The 14,756-nt window shown below is 41.2% G+C and overlaps 1 protein-coding gene across 3 annotated transcripts in view; it reads left to right on the top strand.

The window, feature by feature from the left end:
- The first annotated feature begins 1,434 nt into the window (after positions 1–1,434).
- The window catches only part of NKAIN3 (sodium/potassium transporting ATPase interacting 3), a 368,461-nt gene continuing 355,139 nt past the window's right edge, over positions 1,435–14,756 (top strand). For all 3 annotated transcript variants that reach the window (XM_035317941.1, XM_035317939.1, XM_035317940.1), the window contains exon 1: positions 1,435–1,731. In XM_035317941.1, the coding sequence (XP_035173832.1) occupies positions 1,678–1,731 (54 nt within the window). In that variant the 5' untranslated portion in view covers positions 1,435–1,677. The remainder of the gene's footprint in view (positions 1,732–14,756) is intronic.

The following is a 14,756-nucleotide window of genomic DNA, read 5'->3' on the forward strand; positions in this document are numbered from 1 at the left end:
CACCCTTCAAAATATATATTCCCAGAACATGCAACTCTACTAAAGTTTGGCTCTGGAAAGAATTTTATCTTAAAAGCCATCAGGCTGTTTTATTCAAGTTTCACATATTGCACAACGTGGGTTTTATTTTGCACTCTTCACGTAGATAACCAAATACATATCCTGGGTGAGCAGAACCTGGTTCTTATTTGTCTACCTTTCTTTGTTCTTTCAGTTTGGTATATAAAACCATACAAACACTTTCCTACTTAAAATGCATAAAAAGCAGCTTTCCGAATGCACAACTTTACTGTGTAGAACATTGACTATGTAGAATATGTAGAACATATTGTGTGGAACACAATAGAACTTTGGGGTAGTTTTGTAATTATTTGACTGTCCCTACCATTATGCATTACATAATAAAGTTCTACATAATTTATGGATACAATACTGTATATTTCATAGAGATAGCAGTCAGATACCTCGTATAAATGCCTTACAGAAGATTGTTTTTGTTTCTCTGGGCAGGCTTCAGTGTTTTTTGGTAGAAGCTCGTGTATCACGGAACAGCAGCTACTAACAGGCTGTAGGAAAGCATTTTCTGGTAGATGCCTTAATGCCTGTAAGAAGTCGTTTGATTTATCCATACTTTGTTGGAGAGAAAAAAACAGGGTAGTTAACACATCATCCATGTGTAAAAACATTTCTTAAAGTCAGCATGGCTATTTTTAATCTATTTCACCCGCCACAAACAATATTTGTCTGTGGCCAAAGCGTTCAGGTCGGTGTGGGGACTGCAGTACCTCCACAGACCCCACTCCCCTCAGCTGCCCACGACAGGACGCCGCAGGGCTGTGGTTTATTCACCCCTCTCCTCGCACAGGGGATTTCTTTCCAGAAAAGATTCCTTTCTCTTTTTCCTTCTCAGGAAAGATTTCTTTCTCCCCGAGAGAAGCCCTCGGGGGGCCGAGCCCCTCAGCCGGGCACCGCCAGCCCCTGGCACAATGGCGCCGCCTCAGGAGGAGACCGAGGAGGGCAGGAAGCCACCCGGACACCAGCTCCTAGCCCGGGCAGGGGGCAGAGGCGGGCAGGGGGTCCCCAAAGTAGCCCCCGACACCCCCGGGCACCGCGGGACGAGAGAAGGGGTCGGGGCGCCGCCGCCCCAGCCTCGCTCCTCCTGCGGGCGCCCGTGTGGCCGTGCCGGGCCCCGCCTCAGCCGCCCGAGTCCCTTGAACTTTCGCCGGGCGCTCGCAACAAGCGCCCCGCTCCGGGCTGCCCCGTCCCTGCCTGGAGCCGCCAAACTCCCCGACCCCAAACCCCCATCTCCCCTCATCCCCTCGCCCGCCCTCCGCCGCTCCCGTCCCCACCATCACGCCCACCCGCGGCACCCCCACGCCGCCCGCCTCCCCTCCCTTTCCCTTCCCTCCCCGCCCCGCACACGCCCACCCCCGGCCCCTGCCCCTTCCCCGCAGCCGGGCAGAGCCCCCCGCCGCCGGCTGCTCCTCCGCGGGGCCGCGCTGCCCTCCGCCGCCCCTCGCACAGAAGCAGGGGAGGGAAAGAAGGAAGGAAGGTGGAGGGGAGAGGGCCGCGGCCGTGCTGTCCGGATGCGGTGACCCCCCCTCAGGCTTCGCCTCCGGGGCCGCACCGACGCGGGAGGGACGAGCGAGGAGCGGCGGCGGCTCGCCGGCTGCCACCATGGGCTGCTGCACGGGGCGCTGCACGCTCATCTTCCTCTGCTCGCTGCAGCTGGTGAGTGAGCGCCGGGGCACGGCTCCACAGGGCACGGCGAGGGGGGACGGCCCCGCTCCTCGCCCCGCGACCCCCGAAGTTTGGCGGTGCCCCCCCGGGGAACCCCCACCCAGGCCGTGCTCGGGAACGCCGTCGCCATCCTCTGCCCGTCTCCCTTTTTCCTCTCCCGAAGGGCGAAATCCGCCCGTCCTCTCCCGCGACTTTCCCGGGCTTCCTTTTCTTGTTACATATTCCCGAGGCGGGAGGGAGGATAATGCGTCTCCTGCTCTTTGTTTACCGAAGTTGGCATATTTGTTTCGGGGAGAAAGAGTTGTCAAGGAGAGGCGGCACCGAGCGGTGATCATCCTTCCTCGGGCTCGTTAGCTGAATGATAAAACAGTGCTCTTCCCTTAACAGTTCGTCCCTGGTCCCAAGAGTATTTTAAAAGATTTTCTCGTTTCTAGTGACTCAGAGTCATCGTTTTGCCACATGATCTTTCCCTAAGACGAGTGCTGATCCTTGTGTCTGTAAAGAAAAAAAGTGGGATGCGTCTGCTGATTTTATTTTATTTTTTTCCCTAAATCTTTTTCTAATCTTCTTAGTTTTCTGTTACAGCACTCAGAAATGCCCTGTGTTTCAGGGGCAACATGCTTAAATCCAACGCGTACGATCACTTCACTTGACAATCCTAATTCATTCTCGGGGCTTTATGCCAGGCTCTCAGCCTGCTCGAGCTGCTGTCCGTACCTCCATTGTGTTCAGTGCGAGTCTGGACCCTGCTGAGATTCCCTTTCACGGGATGGAGCTAAGTGTGGGATAGATGCATGAATGGTTCAGCCTCACCAAAAGGCAGAGGAGTCGTGCAATTTGTGCTCATAGCCTTAGGAGAGCTTTGCCTGTACGTTTCTGGCTTTGTTTTTTCTTGTTTTGCGTCAGTTTCGCAGATACTCTCCCATTGACTGCAGGAGAATTGCTCCTGATTTACTTCAGTGCGTGTGGGAGGAGAAACAGCCCCTTTTTCTTCAAATATATCCCTCTACCGGTTACGGAGGTTATAATAACTGTATTTACTATTCTGTAGAATTACTTGGAGGCTATAAAAATTGAAGTAAAGTGTGAATAGCCACCATAATCTGCAGAGAAATGCATATAAAATCTTTCAGAAAAGGATTCCTGTTTTGTAAAAGACCTATCAGATGATCTAACAACTTTCAGAAATGACTTTAATATGTAGCTTTTTCTGCTGTACTTACCTGTTTTATAGTAATGTTCCACTGTCGTCGTATCCATATCATTTAGGCACTAATAAATGCCTGCGTGGCAAAATGCTTTTGCTTTATTTAAAAATAAAAGTCATGTTTTACATCCAAGGTGTAATCTGGTACACGTGAACATAAAGCTCAGGCACCTTCTGTGATTTCAGTGGTGGTAGTGTTCAATTTGTGCCTGTAGAGGTTGTCACCACGGGCGGTTTTAGATCTTTTTCTAACATCTCAGAGGTCACAGGTATAAAGCATGCACAACAGAACTACATCCCCAGACATTACTGTCATTAGGTGAGATTTATTTTACCTTGCATCCAATTACGGAGGAGTGAAAGGCGCGTTTGAACAACGTTTAGATGAAGTGCTGTAACAGGCAAAGTACTTGTGCTAATTTCTAGCATTTCCAAAGTAAAGGTGATTTATACAACTCAAGGAAAAAACTTTAGGAGAAGAGAAAGCTGGGCATGTATTTTAAAATTGTTCCTCCTAGTCATATTCTAGTCATGTCAGAAAAGGGTCTGTGAGCAGTTCTGCCTGAACCTTAGGATTAACCTTTAGATGCCACCTGAGGAAGACAGATCTTATAGAATAGAGTTGGCTGAGGAAGACAGATCTTATAGAATAGAGTTGGCAACACCTTCAATAGCATACAGATACTGCGTAGGCTCTCTTTGATATAAAATGAGGTGAAGTGAAAAGCCAAATTCCTGGAAACGTGTTCCCACCAAAGGTTTGCTTCTTGTTTGAAATAAACACACAGTATACAGTGGCCTCGCAGCACAGCTTCGTGATTCTTTGAAACTGGCTTCTTCTCTAACTTTTGCCTACTCCGCGTGGTAATATGTTGCTAAAATGAAGGGAACAACAGTTGCTGTATGACAGTCTATAAAATATCCATTCTCTAACAATAATGCATTAAGTGTGTAAACTTCAAGATTTGTTTGTAATTTTCAATGCTCTTTGTCTGTTGGGGGACTTTGATGTGGAATGACAATAACACCAGTTTTCTATTGTGTTTTGATTCATGAAAATGTCTATTTCTGACTGACAGCTTTTCAATTTTATAGTAAATACATTTTAATATTGAATCCACTAATCCCAAGGACATTCTGTAGTTTGTTTTACATCACTTAATGATAATCTCATTCTTTGTGTTCACCGGTGTGAATCCCTATCATTGTGTGTGGTACAGGATTCTGGAAATAATCACAGGGAGGGTGGGCTAGGTGGCATCGCTGCAGGAAAAGCTGTTAACCACAGGGTTTCCTGAATGGTTCCCTTGAACCTCTGCAGGTTGATTCTCCCTTCTAGAAGCCAAGGGAATTTTGTGTAAGGAGAACAGTGTTGTGCCCCTCCCCCGGCATTTAAACCCCATGATCTCTGTCAATATCTTGCTCTTCCCGAGTGAAGCATATGCCATTTCCAAAGTTGTCAAGCTAAGAACTCAGAAGTGTGTGCATATCGTTTTGCACATAAATCTGTCATTAGGATTATTAGGAGCTATGTATATGTCTGAAAAATATATCATAAGGATATATGAGCCCTTTGGATTACAGCCATAAGTCTTACTAGTGCCATCAGAAGTCAGAGATGTTGGCCTCCCTTGTACTAGAAAATTAAAGCAGCCGCCAGAGACGGTGCCTGTATTAGAGTAGCCACCAAATACTGTAACAGGAAAATGTTTGGAAAATAAAGCAAGTTCAAAAAATACTAAATTCTGGAAGGGGTAAATTGGCAAAGAATTGTAGAGAGATTTAGCTGTGTGAATCCAATTGATGTTAATATGTGTCACACTGTGGAAACCTTCATGCTGCTCCGAAAATGTGTTTCTGAGTAACTACCATTGCAGGATAATTTTATTTTACAGAAAGTGGAAGTTTTTGGTACCCAGAAGTACACAGGTATACAAACACAAACAACTGTAAATAACAGAGGCCATGAATGAGATTTTCAGAGCAGTGAAGGGAAGATAAATGGAAGGTGCTAAGGAAGCTTCCTTGCTTTGAAAATCTCATTTCATTTGTTTTACCTTTAACTTCGCTGCACCGTGTTTGTTATATAGATCCAGATTTAGAAGCGTATGTTTTACCTAATTGTTGGCATAAAACAGTCTATTCTCTGTTTAACCTGTTGCTTTCCAAAAGGTTTATGTGCCAGCACGTAGGCAATACACTGCTTCTCTGTATTAATAGTTTGACCAAGTGACTGCCTGGTGAGTGCACTTGCTCATTTTAATAAACTCGTAATATACAGAAGGTTTATGTTTGTGATTGCCATTAACATTAATTATACTGATGCCTGTAAATTCTTACTCTGTGAGTTGAGGCTGTATCCCTTAGACTAAAAGGTAATGTTTCCCCATTTATTAATATACATAGTGGAATTACAGTAGTTATGTGGGGAAGTGGTATTTGCAATGCATAGATTTTAATCTAATTCAAAAATATTTTATTAGGCTGGAAACTTTAACTTCTGCTAATGTATCTCCTGAAATCCTTACAATTTTGCCTGTCCATGCTTGTATGTTAGAACTGACAGACAGCAGTTATTTCACTTAACAGCTCAGGGGTTCAAGAGGTTTGATAAATTTGAGAAAGTAAAATCTTTGAACCGGTAAATTGTGGCATCTTTTTATGTTGGTAACAGAATCTCTGGCCCATTGATCAGCAGATGAAGCATCTGTCCACTGGTAAAGGATGAGGGAGGGCATGTTGTCGTAACAGGGATGGAGGGGATTTAGGATTTCAGCCCTGAACAATATGCTGTTAGCAGGATGCTTCCCTTACTGTTAAAGCTGTTGGGGGAATGGTGTTTTGCTCAAATAACACAAACGACACCCCCAAATAGTGTAACTATTCCTAGAGGCTGTGCCTGAGAGGCTGATGCACTTGTTCTGCGGATGTGTGAATGCATTTAACGTTAAATTAGAAGTAACATGCTTCATCCAGCACAGCTGCTTGAGTTACATCCTTGCAAGTGGAAATCCAAAAAATGTGTTAGATAGTATCCTTTATAGGATCTCTGTCACCAGGAACAAAAGAGTAGCAACCACCAATAAGTATTTTTTGCTTTGTTTTTTTGGTTTATTTTACAAAATTGTTGGAAGATAGCTATTCTTAAAACACATTTTTAGTGCATCAGCCCTGCAGTGTTTAACCACCCATACACCAGAAATTCAGCCTCAGTAGTGAAATCCCCTCCTCCCCAAACCACAAGCAATACTTCTGTCAGTTCAGTTTTCCGAAGTTGGGAATTCAGAACTTGAGGAACCCTGAACTTGCAGAGCTGTCTGAAAACTTTTAACTAGGTGAATGTCTTAAAGAAGCCATGTGACTGTTTCTTTGGTTTAGGCTTTATTCACCACAGCAGGCTATTTTTCTACCATCCCTTGTTGCTCTGACAGTGACTGACAGTCTTCTGTCGTACAGAAATATACAGAATATTTTGTGCAGTGATGAAGTTAAGATTTTAACCACAATAATGGCATTTTATTTGCTGAAAATCGAGTTACGTAGCTATCCTTTCTGTCTATAAGAACAGGAAGTTTTGGAAATACTTATTTTAAGAGTATCGGAAGATGCAGTGGATCTTCTATTTCAAGATCTGCTACCTTCTGCCAAAATTTTGGGGACTGGGAAGCAAAGATAGCAGTTTTGAAAATCATTAAAATTTAGAAGAGTGGCATTGTTGGATCCAAATGGGGTTTGGGTAGGACTTTCAGCACCTGAGCAGAGAGTAAGTTTATGCTTAGAGATCCCATGAGATTGACTGCACCAGCAGCTGAATGGATGGTGTTTAAACCATGCTGGTTTGGTGAGGCTTGGATCTGAAATAGAAACTTGTATGATGAGGTACTATTAGAATGTGTTTTTCAATATTTATGTACCTTTCATGCATCTTGGAGGTGTAAAGTAGATCCTTTTAGTTTTGGGGCCAGACTGGTAAGTTGACAAAGAAGGAATAAAATCACAATTCTGTAGTTTTTCAGGTAAAAGATTTTCATCTTGCTTCCTCTGTGATATCCAGGTTACTTTTGCTCATAAATAAAATAATTTCATTGATTAGGTGACCAAAGAGAGAATCAAACCAGTTGCACAGATGACTGGCCCTGGTATTGCACAAGAAAAGTGAGTGGAGATTTTGTACTTCACTTGAATAGGATCAGCACCAATTCACGTGTTCACTGCAGATATTGGTAAGATCTTCTTAGCTGTGCACAATGGAAGGAGGACAGGCAATTCACCCAGGGTGCAGCAAGGGGGAAATTCTGGTTAAATGTTAAGGGAAAAAAAATGATAGTAAGAGCAGCCATACATTGGATCATGTTTTCAGGCAAGCTGATGAATCTCTGTTCTTAAATAGTTTTAAAACCCAGATGAATATAGCTCTGAAAAGCCTAATCTAACTTTGAAGTGTATCTGACGTTGAATTCGGCCGTGCCACGAGTAAGAGTTTTACCAGGTAACCTTCAGAGATCTCTTTCAACTTAGGTTACCTTATGACTGTGCCATTTTACCAAAGCATAAAGAATAAGGGCCTTCAATTCTTTATTAGGAGGGTATTTGAAATACACAATAATTAGGTTGTTTTGAGAGAACTACCTTCTTAATTTGTTGTGAGTGTAATACTGTGGCAATAGGCTTGAAATGGCCTATGCAGTTGTATATCTGAACACCAAACTAAAGTGTTAAATTAAATGACAAGTACCTATGATGGCTTTGTCATTTGTAATTTCAGAAAGAGTATTTCTGGGATACAATATAGTGTGTCAGATTTTTTTGAGCTCATTTGTATTTAAGCAAAATATATTTTATTCATTCTGTCCTGTAATTAATTGGTAAGCAAGACTGCAGTCATTTTGGAGGCAGAGAGCCTGTCATTTTCATCGGTATGGGGAAATGAACTGCACATTTTTGGTTCTAGATGAGAAGCAGTAATAAGTGACTGCGTGGTTCAAGAGGGTGATAATATGATACAGAGTTTTTCACCTCTAGGTCACGTTTTGAAATGCACTGCAAGTTAGATGAGGGCAGAAGTCATTATGGCTTATATGAAATGTTAGCCATCTTGATATGGTGTCAATATAGAAACATTATCTCCATATTAGTCCTGATTTCCACCTTTTATGTTATACTAGGAGGATCAAGGAGGTGGTCATGACATTGTGAAGACCATAGCAATCTCTTTGCCCATGTTTTCTTCAGGTCATCTTTTCAGTGCTGCCAGCAGGACAGAGTGATGAAGTTTGCACTGCCTTTGCTCATGCTGGAAATGATAACTTTGCTTGGGATGTCATCATAGGGAGGCATTTGTAACCTTTATGAGTCACATTAAATCAAAATGAAAAATAACGTTTAAAATAATCACATTGATTTTGTGTGAATTTCATCTTTTTCATAAGAAGAAGAATATTTCTTGCTTTTTATTTAGTTTTGCCTTGAAAATAAAATTCAGCAATAGGGAATGGAAAATGTCTCACTTTGAATCTCGAAGCTGCTTAGATTCATCTAAGATGAAACAGTTTTCTCCTCATCTATCAAGAGCAGTTAATGCGCATCTTCCTAAAGGGTATGCCAGCAGGTTTCAGATGATACATTGCTACGCTTGGCGAGATCCACAATTCCCTGACAGAGCAGTGCCAGCAGCACTATCACAGGTTTTAACATGTCATGGGCTTTTTTTCCCTGTGTGTGACCAGTGAAATCTTTGCGATCTTGCTAAGGATCTGTTCCTTTGGCAGGTCCGTAAAAGACAGTGGTAAGCTGGATTTAATCACTGTTCTCTGATCTCAGGAACATACAGAGTGCTTAAGACCCTGGTAATAAAAAGGTAGTAAAAGATTTTATTTTAGTCTTTTAGACTTTTTATTTTTTACTATACTTCCTTATCATCTGGTCTTTCTTCAAACACTGCCATACCTTGCATGTAATCCCAGCTCAGATGGATTTTTTAATGCTGTGGTGATTTGGGACTTGTTCTTACGAGTTGCTGAATGCCCTCCAGCTTTCATTAAAGTCCCTGAAAGTCATTCTTTTACATATAGGCTCTTTGTAATAATAAGTTCAAGCAAAAGCAGCAGAAAACCCTTCCAACTAGCAAATGCCAGTATTGCAGTGCAAAGAAAGAAAAAAGAAAAGTTTTCTACTTAATCAAACAAGTGGGGTTTGCCAGACAAATATCTCTTACAGAAATTAACATCAAGAAATAGAGAAATTGAAAATTTAGTGAAATGCAAAAGAAAGATAATTGGCAAAGAATTACTGGTGTGGAGTGTGACTCTCAAACAATCAGAGTTGGTTCTTCCACAGATCTCTCCAAAGGGGGTTGAGGTTTTTTATTTCATCAGCACCGAAGTTTTAGCAGAGAGTGAGTATAAATACATATAAAGAACCATACGTTTTAGTCAAATGGAATTTCCCTAAGGAGGGTTTTGACACACACCAAAGAAGCTACAGATAAAGTAAAGGAAGGTGACCCATGAACAGAAAGATCCTGATACGCTTTTATAGTGAGGGAGATTATGTGCGAGCATGAGATGGATTGTGGAAAGGTACATTTAGATCAGTGTAAAAAAGGTGAGACATGGGAGCCCTCTTCAGTGCACAGATGAAAGTTAATGGTGTGTGTAGGAGGAGTTCTTCTCTAAGGTTTCACTGAAAGCAAGATCTTAAGAAAATATTTTTTATCTTATCTAACATGTTCCTGATGATAGGCCAACCTCTCACAGTTGTATTTTATTGCTAGTGTCAGACCTTCTGAATGAAAAGAAAAACACGCACAACCATATTAGGATGATGTTTATTAGAGAGATTAGAATTGCAGTCTTTCTCGCCCAACTTTAGTTTTTTCCTCTGGTGGAGCTTTGAAAACTCAGTACCGTTTTGGGAACACTGCAGATTCACTGCCCTGTTGGCAGTCCCTGGAATCTCATGTAAGCAAAGTTCTTCTGGAGCTTGTGAGGGTGCAGCTGAAGCTCTCCACGCACCTCAGTAGAAATGAGGAGGTACATAAATTTTGATAAAATATAAGCCTTGTGCATCCCTACAAAAAAACAATATAAAACAAACAAACAAACAAAGAAACAAAAAACCCACCACCAACAAAACAATTAGATTTTTAAATGGTTTGGAAGGAGCTTGTAAGAGGTCTAAATGTGTTTCAAAAATGGGATTCTGTTAAAATGAAGTGTGTAGAGAAAACGTCTTTAGGAAGTTTAGTCTCCATAATCAAGGAACAAAAAGCTGAAAAATTCTAAAGCTGGAAACTATAAGGCATGATAATGTAGGAGTAACATTACAAGAATATGTAGTTTTGCCTCTGCTTGTGTGCTATTTTTTTTTTCAGCTAAAAGCTTATTTTGTCTTTCTGCACAGATAACAGTATTTCATTTCTCTATTTTTTTTTCTATGAATTAAGTAGACATCGTCAAGGTAAGTGTGTTTAGATTTTAACTGGAACAGAAACCTTGCTGCTCTTACAGATTGTGTGAATAATTTACATAATAGAAACCTCAAAAGCCTCTCTGCCCTCTAACGCAGATGGAGCTACTCTGCTCAGAGACCTGAAGAGATGGTCTCCTCATGAAGATCCCTTGAGCTGCTGAAGATTATTAAGTCAGCCTATAGTCAGTCAGCTGTACATTTTTAAGGTGCCCATTTCAATGTACCCACTAGCATGTGCATTCAGGAAGCTTAAAAAATCTCCACATTTGGAAGCAATTTTAGGTGATTCCCGCTGTTTCCAGTTGATTCTTATGTTGGCACCAGTTGCTGATGGGTGCTCAGCTTCATCTTTCTTCTGATAAACTGTTTCTGTTCTCATCAACATAAAATTCTTGGCTCCAGTGCTTAGCTGTGAAATTATATGCTATTTCCATTCTGTCTGAGAGCCCTTTTTTCCTGAGCCAGATGATTTGTTCCCATCTCTCCTCCCAGCTATTTCAGAACAAGCTCCAAGTTCTGATCTTCATCTGCTTTATTAAAGTAGGATTCACCCTAATCCCCAAACAGTAAAACTTAAAATTTAATTGTAGCTGTAAATTGACCCAGTGAACATCTGGTTTAAAGTTCTTCCATCCTGAAAGTATTCTTCACTTCTGTGGTTGTGCTGTCCCATTATCACACCCATGGCTAAAATAGTGTAATTCTAGTGAACTGTGATAAATGGCAAAAGTGTTTGTCCTTACAAATGGCAGGTAGCATTGCTTGGTTAAAACAAAGTAATCAGTGCTACTGAGTAGAGCACTTTCATAAACAAGGATAAGTCTCCTGTCCAAGGATCCGCATACATATTTCTTTTACTTCTCTTCCAGCATAAGAAAAAAAGTCAAAGATGTGCAGAAATGAATGTATAGTACTGTGGTCCATTTCTACTCACTTGTAGGAAAACCAAGCACAGGGTTGTTACCTGATTGATTTACATCTATACGACAGGAATAGAATTTCGTTTAGTCTAATCCACAGTTAGCTGTGGTTCTTCACATCGTGCTGGTTGCACAACGTTAAAAAAGGTCTGCTTAGTTTAGAGAAGAAGGCAGTGTGAAGAGTGGTCAATGAGTGATACATGATAAATGAGCTAGTAGTATAATTTACTGTAATACTGTTGTCAGAGGACTTTCAACAGGGATGTTGGAAACGAATAGAAGAAGTTCTTCTAAGTCTGAATGCATGATGACAAATCAGATGTATGGATGACAGTAGCCTAAACCAAACTTCACTCAAATGTCACAAATGAGTTTAAGTGTATTGAAGTATTTTTGATGCCGTGAATGGCTTTAGGTTGTATTACTAATGTATAACTTAATCATGGTGGTTTGATGAAAGTCAAAGCTGACTGAGTGGTACCAGAAGTAACCACAAAGTGCCAAAGTTGATTTAAGTTGAATTAAAGTGATGAAGCCCTTCATTTCTCTACATGTAGTTTTTCATTAGTTAAGTAGCTGTAGTCAAGTGTGTTTAGATTTTAATTGTTACACATTACAGCTGTTAGTCTGTGCACCTGTAATCAGTTGAGCATACAGATGACTCTTTCACAATATCACTCATGTAGCTGAGATGTGGGGTCTTCATGCACAGCACTAATGCAGGCTGCCTGAAGCCTTCATAACAAGAACAAGAGCAGCCACACCAAGAGGTCACTGAGTCACTTAACACAGCTGCGTACTCCTTGCTCATTGTGGGACAAGTGTGTGGCAGGCACTAAACCTGTATGAACCCTACTCTGCTGAAATTTTCTACATACCCTGGCTTTTATTTTTATATTTTTAAAAGGGAGGGGGGTATTTCATGATGGCTGGAGAACAAAGTTACCTGTAACCTCTTTTAGTCACGTTTAACGAGCTTGCATCACCTATAAAGAGTATGGAGAAGTTGGAACTAGGTAAACTTTAAGGTTCCTTCCAAACCAAACCATTCTACGACTCTGTGAAAGAGTGATATGAAGTAGATTCATTGCATTTTTATATCCATGAAAGGTTCCAGGCTTTAGAGTTCAGCCAGTATGTGATACTTATTTGCACTGAAAGCTGATGAGCTGTTTCTGCAGAGCCTTGTGGCCAGAAGACTGTCAAGGTTAATCCAAGGTCGTACTAGCAACAGAGATTCTGGCCTTTCCTTTGACCGGGTAATAATTCCATTGCATGTTATTTTCCTTTCCTACATATTTGGTTGCCTTAGCATACCTGACCTGTGAAATTCTTGGCCACGTGAATCTCTTAGTTTTCTGTGAGATTTCTAGGCTGTAGCTGGGTTTCTAGGCTGATCTGCATCTTGTGCATGTGCCAGACATGCTGGAGCGCTCCATTGCTGCTAGGGTTTCACCCTGCTTACTCATCTGTTGAGAAGCTGAAATAATTAATGTCCCAAATCCAGTACTGGGTTAGTGCTTTTAAAAATCATGAGAAGCAGAGTGCAGCTTAGGTTGTCTCTAGACTATGATGTGTGTCTGAGATACACCTTGCCTAAAGTGCTTATAAACCAAAACAGGTCATGCACTTGGAAAAGGAAGCATGCAAATGTTAAATGATTTTCTTTAGGCCCTACAGAGAATCTCTGGAGTCCCAGTTCTGGTCCATTTTTTCTGCTTGGTGTTTGCTCATGTTTCTGCACACAATTACCATACTTCCTTTTCTGTATTGGCCACAAGTGACTATGAGTGTATTAACATTCTGATAAGCAAGTTCTCTATATTTGGGTGGGGGCATAATTGGAGATTACATTATTTTTTAATTGTGTGCTGTTTGCAAAGTGGTTTAGGGGTGGTAAAAGTCACTGCAAAGACATAAATATCTTTCTGTTTAAGGAGGAATATACTAACTACAAATTCTCTTTTGGAAAGATTATTTTCAGGTGTTGACAGATTTGAGTCCTGACATGATCAACTGGAATTCTCTGCTGCAGAATGAGACTTGCAGATACTGACACCTGTACCAGCTGTATGCTCAGATGGGGATTTCCCCCTCACAGTGTCACTTCTGGACACAGACCCTTAAAAAAGAAGGGAGTCAGGCTCCTAGGGTATTCTGGAGAACTAGAAAATAAGTAAATGTTCCCTAAATGCTGAAATTGACCAGCTGCATAAAGGGAAAGGACAGTTTTGAGGAAGGGAAAAGGTTTGTTTTATTTTTGCTGTTAGATAGAAGCACTGTTTAAATTGTACAAAAAGAACTGTGAATTATTGCTTTTCTTGGTATGTTGCTTTTGTCAATCCATCTGCTTAATTTAATTTTTGTTAACTGGAATTGGCTAAGATATTATACCTTATACATTACTGTATGAAGAAGAAATCCTAATCTCTTGGGTGGCAAACTTTTGATTTTTTACATGTACCTTTTTCTCTGAATGATAAAAGCACATCTGGCAGTAGATCCCAACTATCTAAGCAGAAGAGTAATTCTCAAAGTAGCCCACTTGCTAGCAATTCCCTTCATTTAAAAACAAAGCAATACATTATATTGGGGTTTAAGGGATAATCTCTGTCTTTGAAATACACAAATTATCAGAGGCCTGCCAGTCTGGCTGTGCCAAGTGTGGAGCACCTCCTTTACAAGAGTGAATAACCTCATCTCCCTCTGAGAGCAGCAGAAGTTAGGGATGCTGACTGCCTTCCACTTGAGCATCGCTACCTTGGGGGATCAAGCTATAACTGAGGCAGCTGTGCCACTGACTGGGCTCTGTAAGTGCAGGCACTATTAGAAGGTGCCATTAGATGAAGTAATTGAACCATTAGGAAGCCTGCAAAAATTAGTACCCTTTCATAATCTAGAAGTATTGTGGTTGAGGATATACCCACTGGATATCCTCTGGGGAAGATTTCTTTCACGCGTACTGACTCTGTCAGTGTTACCAGCCAGCATTTCACTAGCATGAGACTTAGCTTTGTAACATTTCACAGATCCCTACATCATGCTGAGTAGTGCTGGTCATCTATTATTAACATGATGGCATTTTTTGCTAGACTAAAAGTATCTTATTATCCATTTTCTTATTAAATCTTCCATTACCTTAAGACGTTTTCAAGGTCTCTTCTACTCTCATTTTATTAGTTGGGAACAAAAGCCTTTCAAATGTCAGAAGCTAATATATGCTGATTTCTGGATAAGCAAGAAAATACCTCAGATTTTGAGGTCATTTTATTATATAATTATGTCTTCAAGCCTCATACATACTCTTTATAAAATATCTCCCTTTGTCCTATTTGAATGCATATCTATATGCAGTTATACTTTTGCATTAGAAATGCTAGCTGTATGGCAAGGTGAGCCTTTCTCTGGCCATCATCACT

The sequence above is a fragment of the Oxyura jamaicensis genome, chromosome 2 (genome assembly GCF_011077185.1).
Source record: "Oxyura jamaicensis isolate SHBP4307 breed ruddy duck chromosome 2, BPBGC_Ojam_1.0, whole genome shotgun sequence".
Lineage (NCBI taxonomy): Eukaryota > Metazoa > Chordata > Aves > Anseriformes > Anatidae > Oxyura > Oxyura jamaicensis.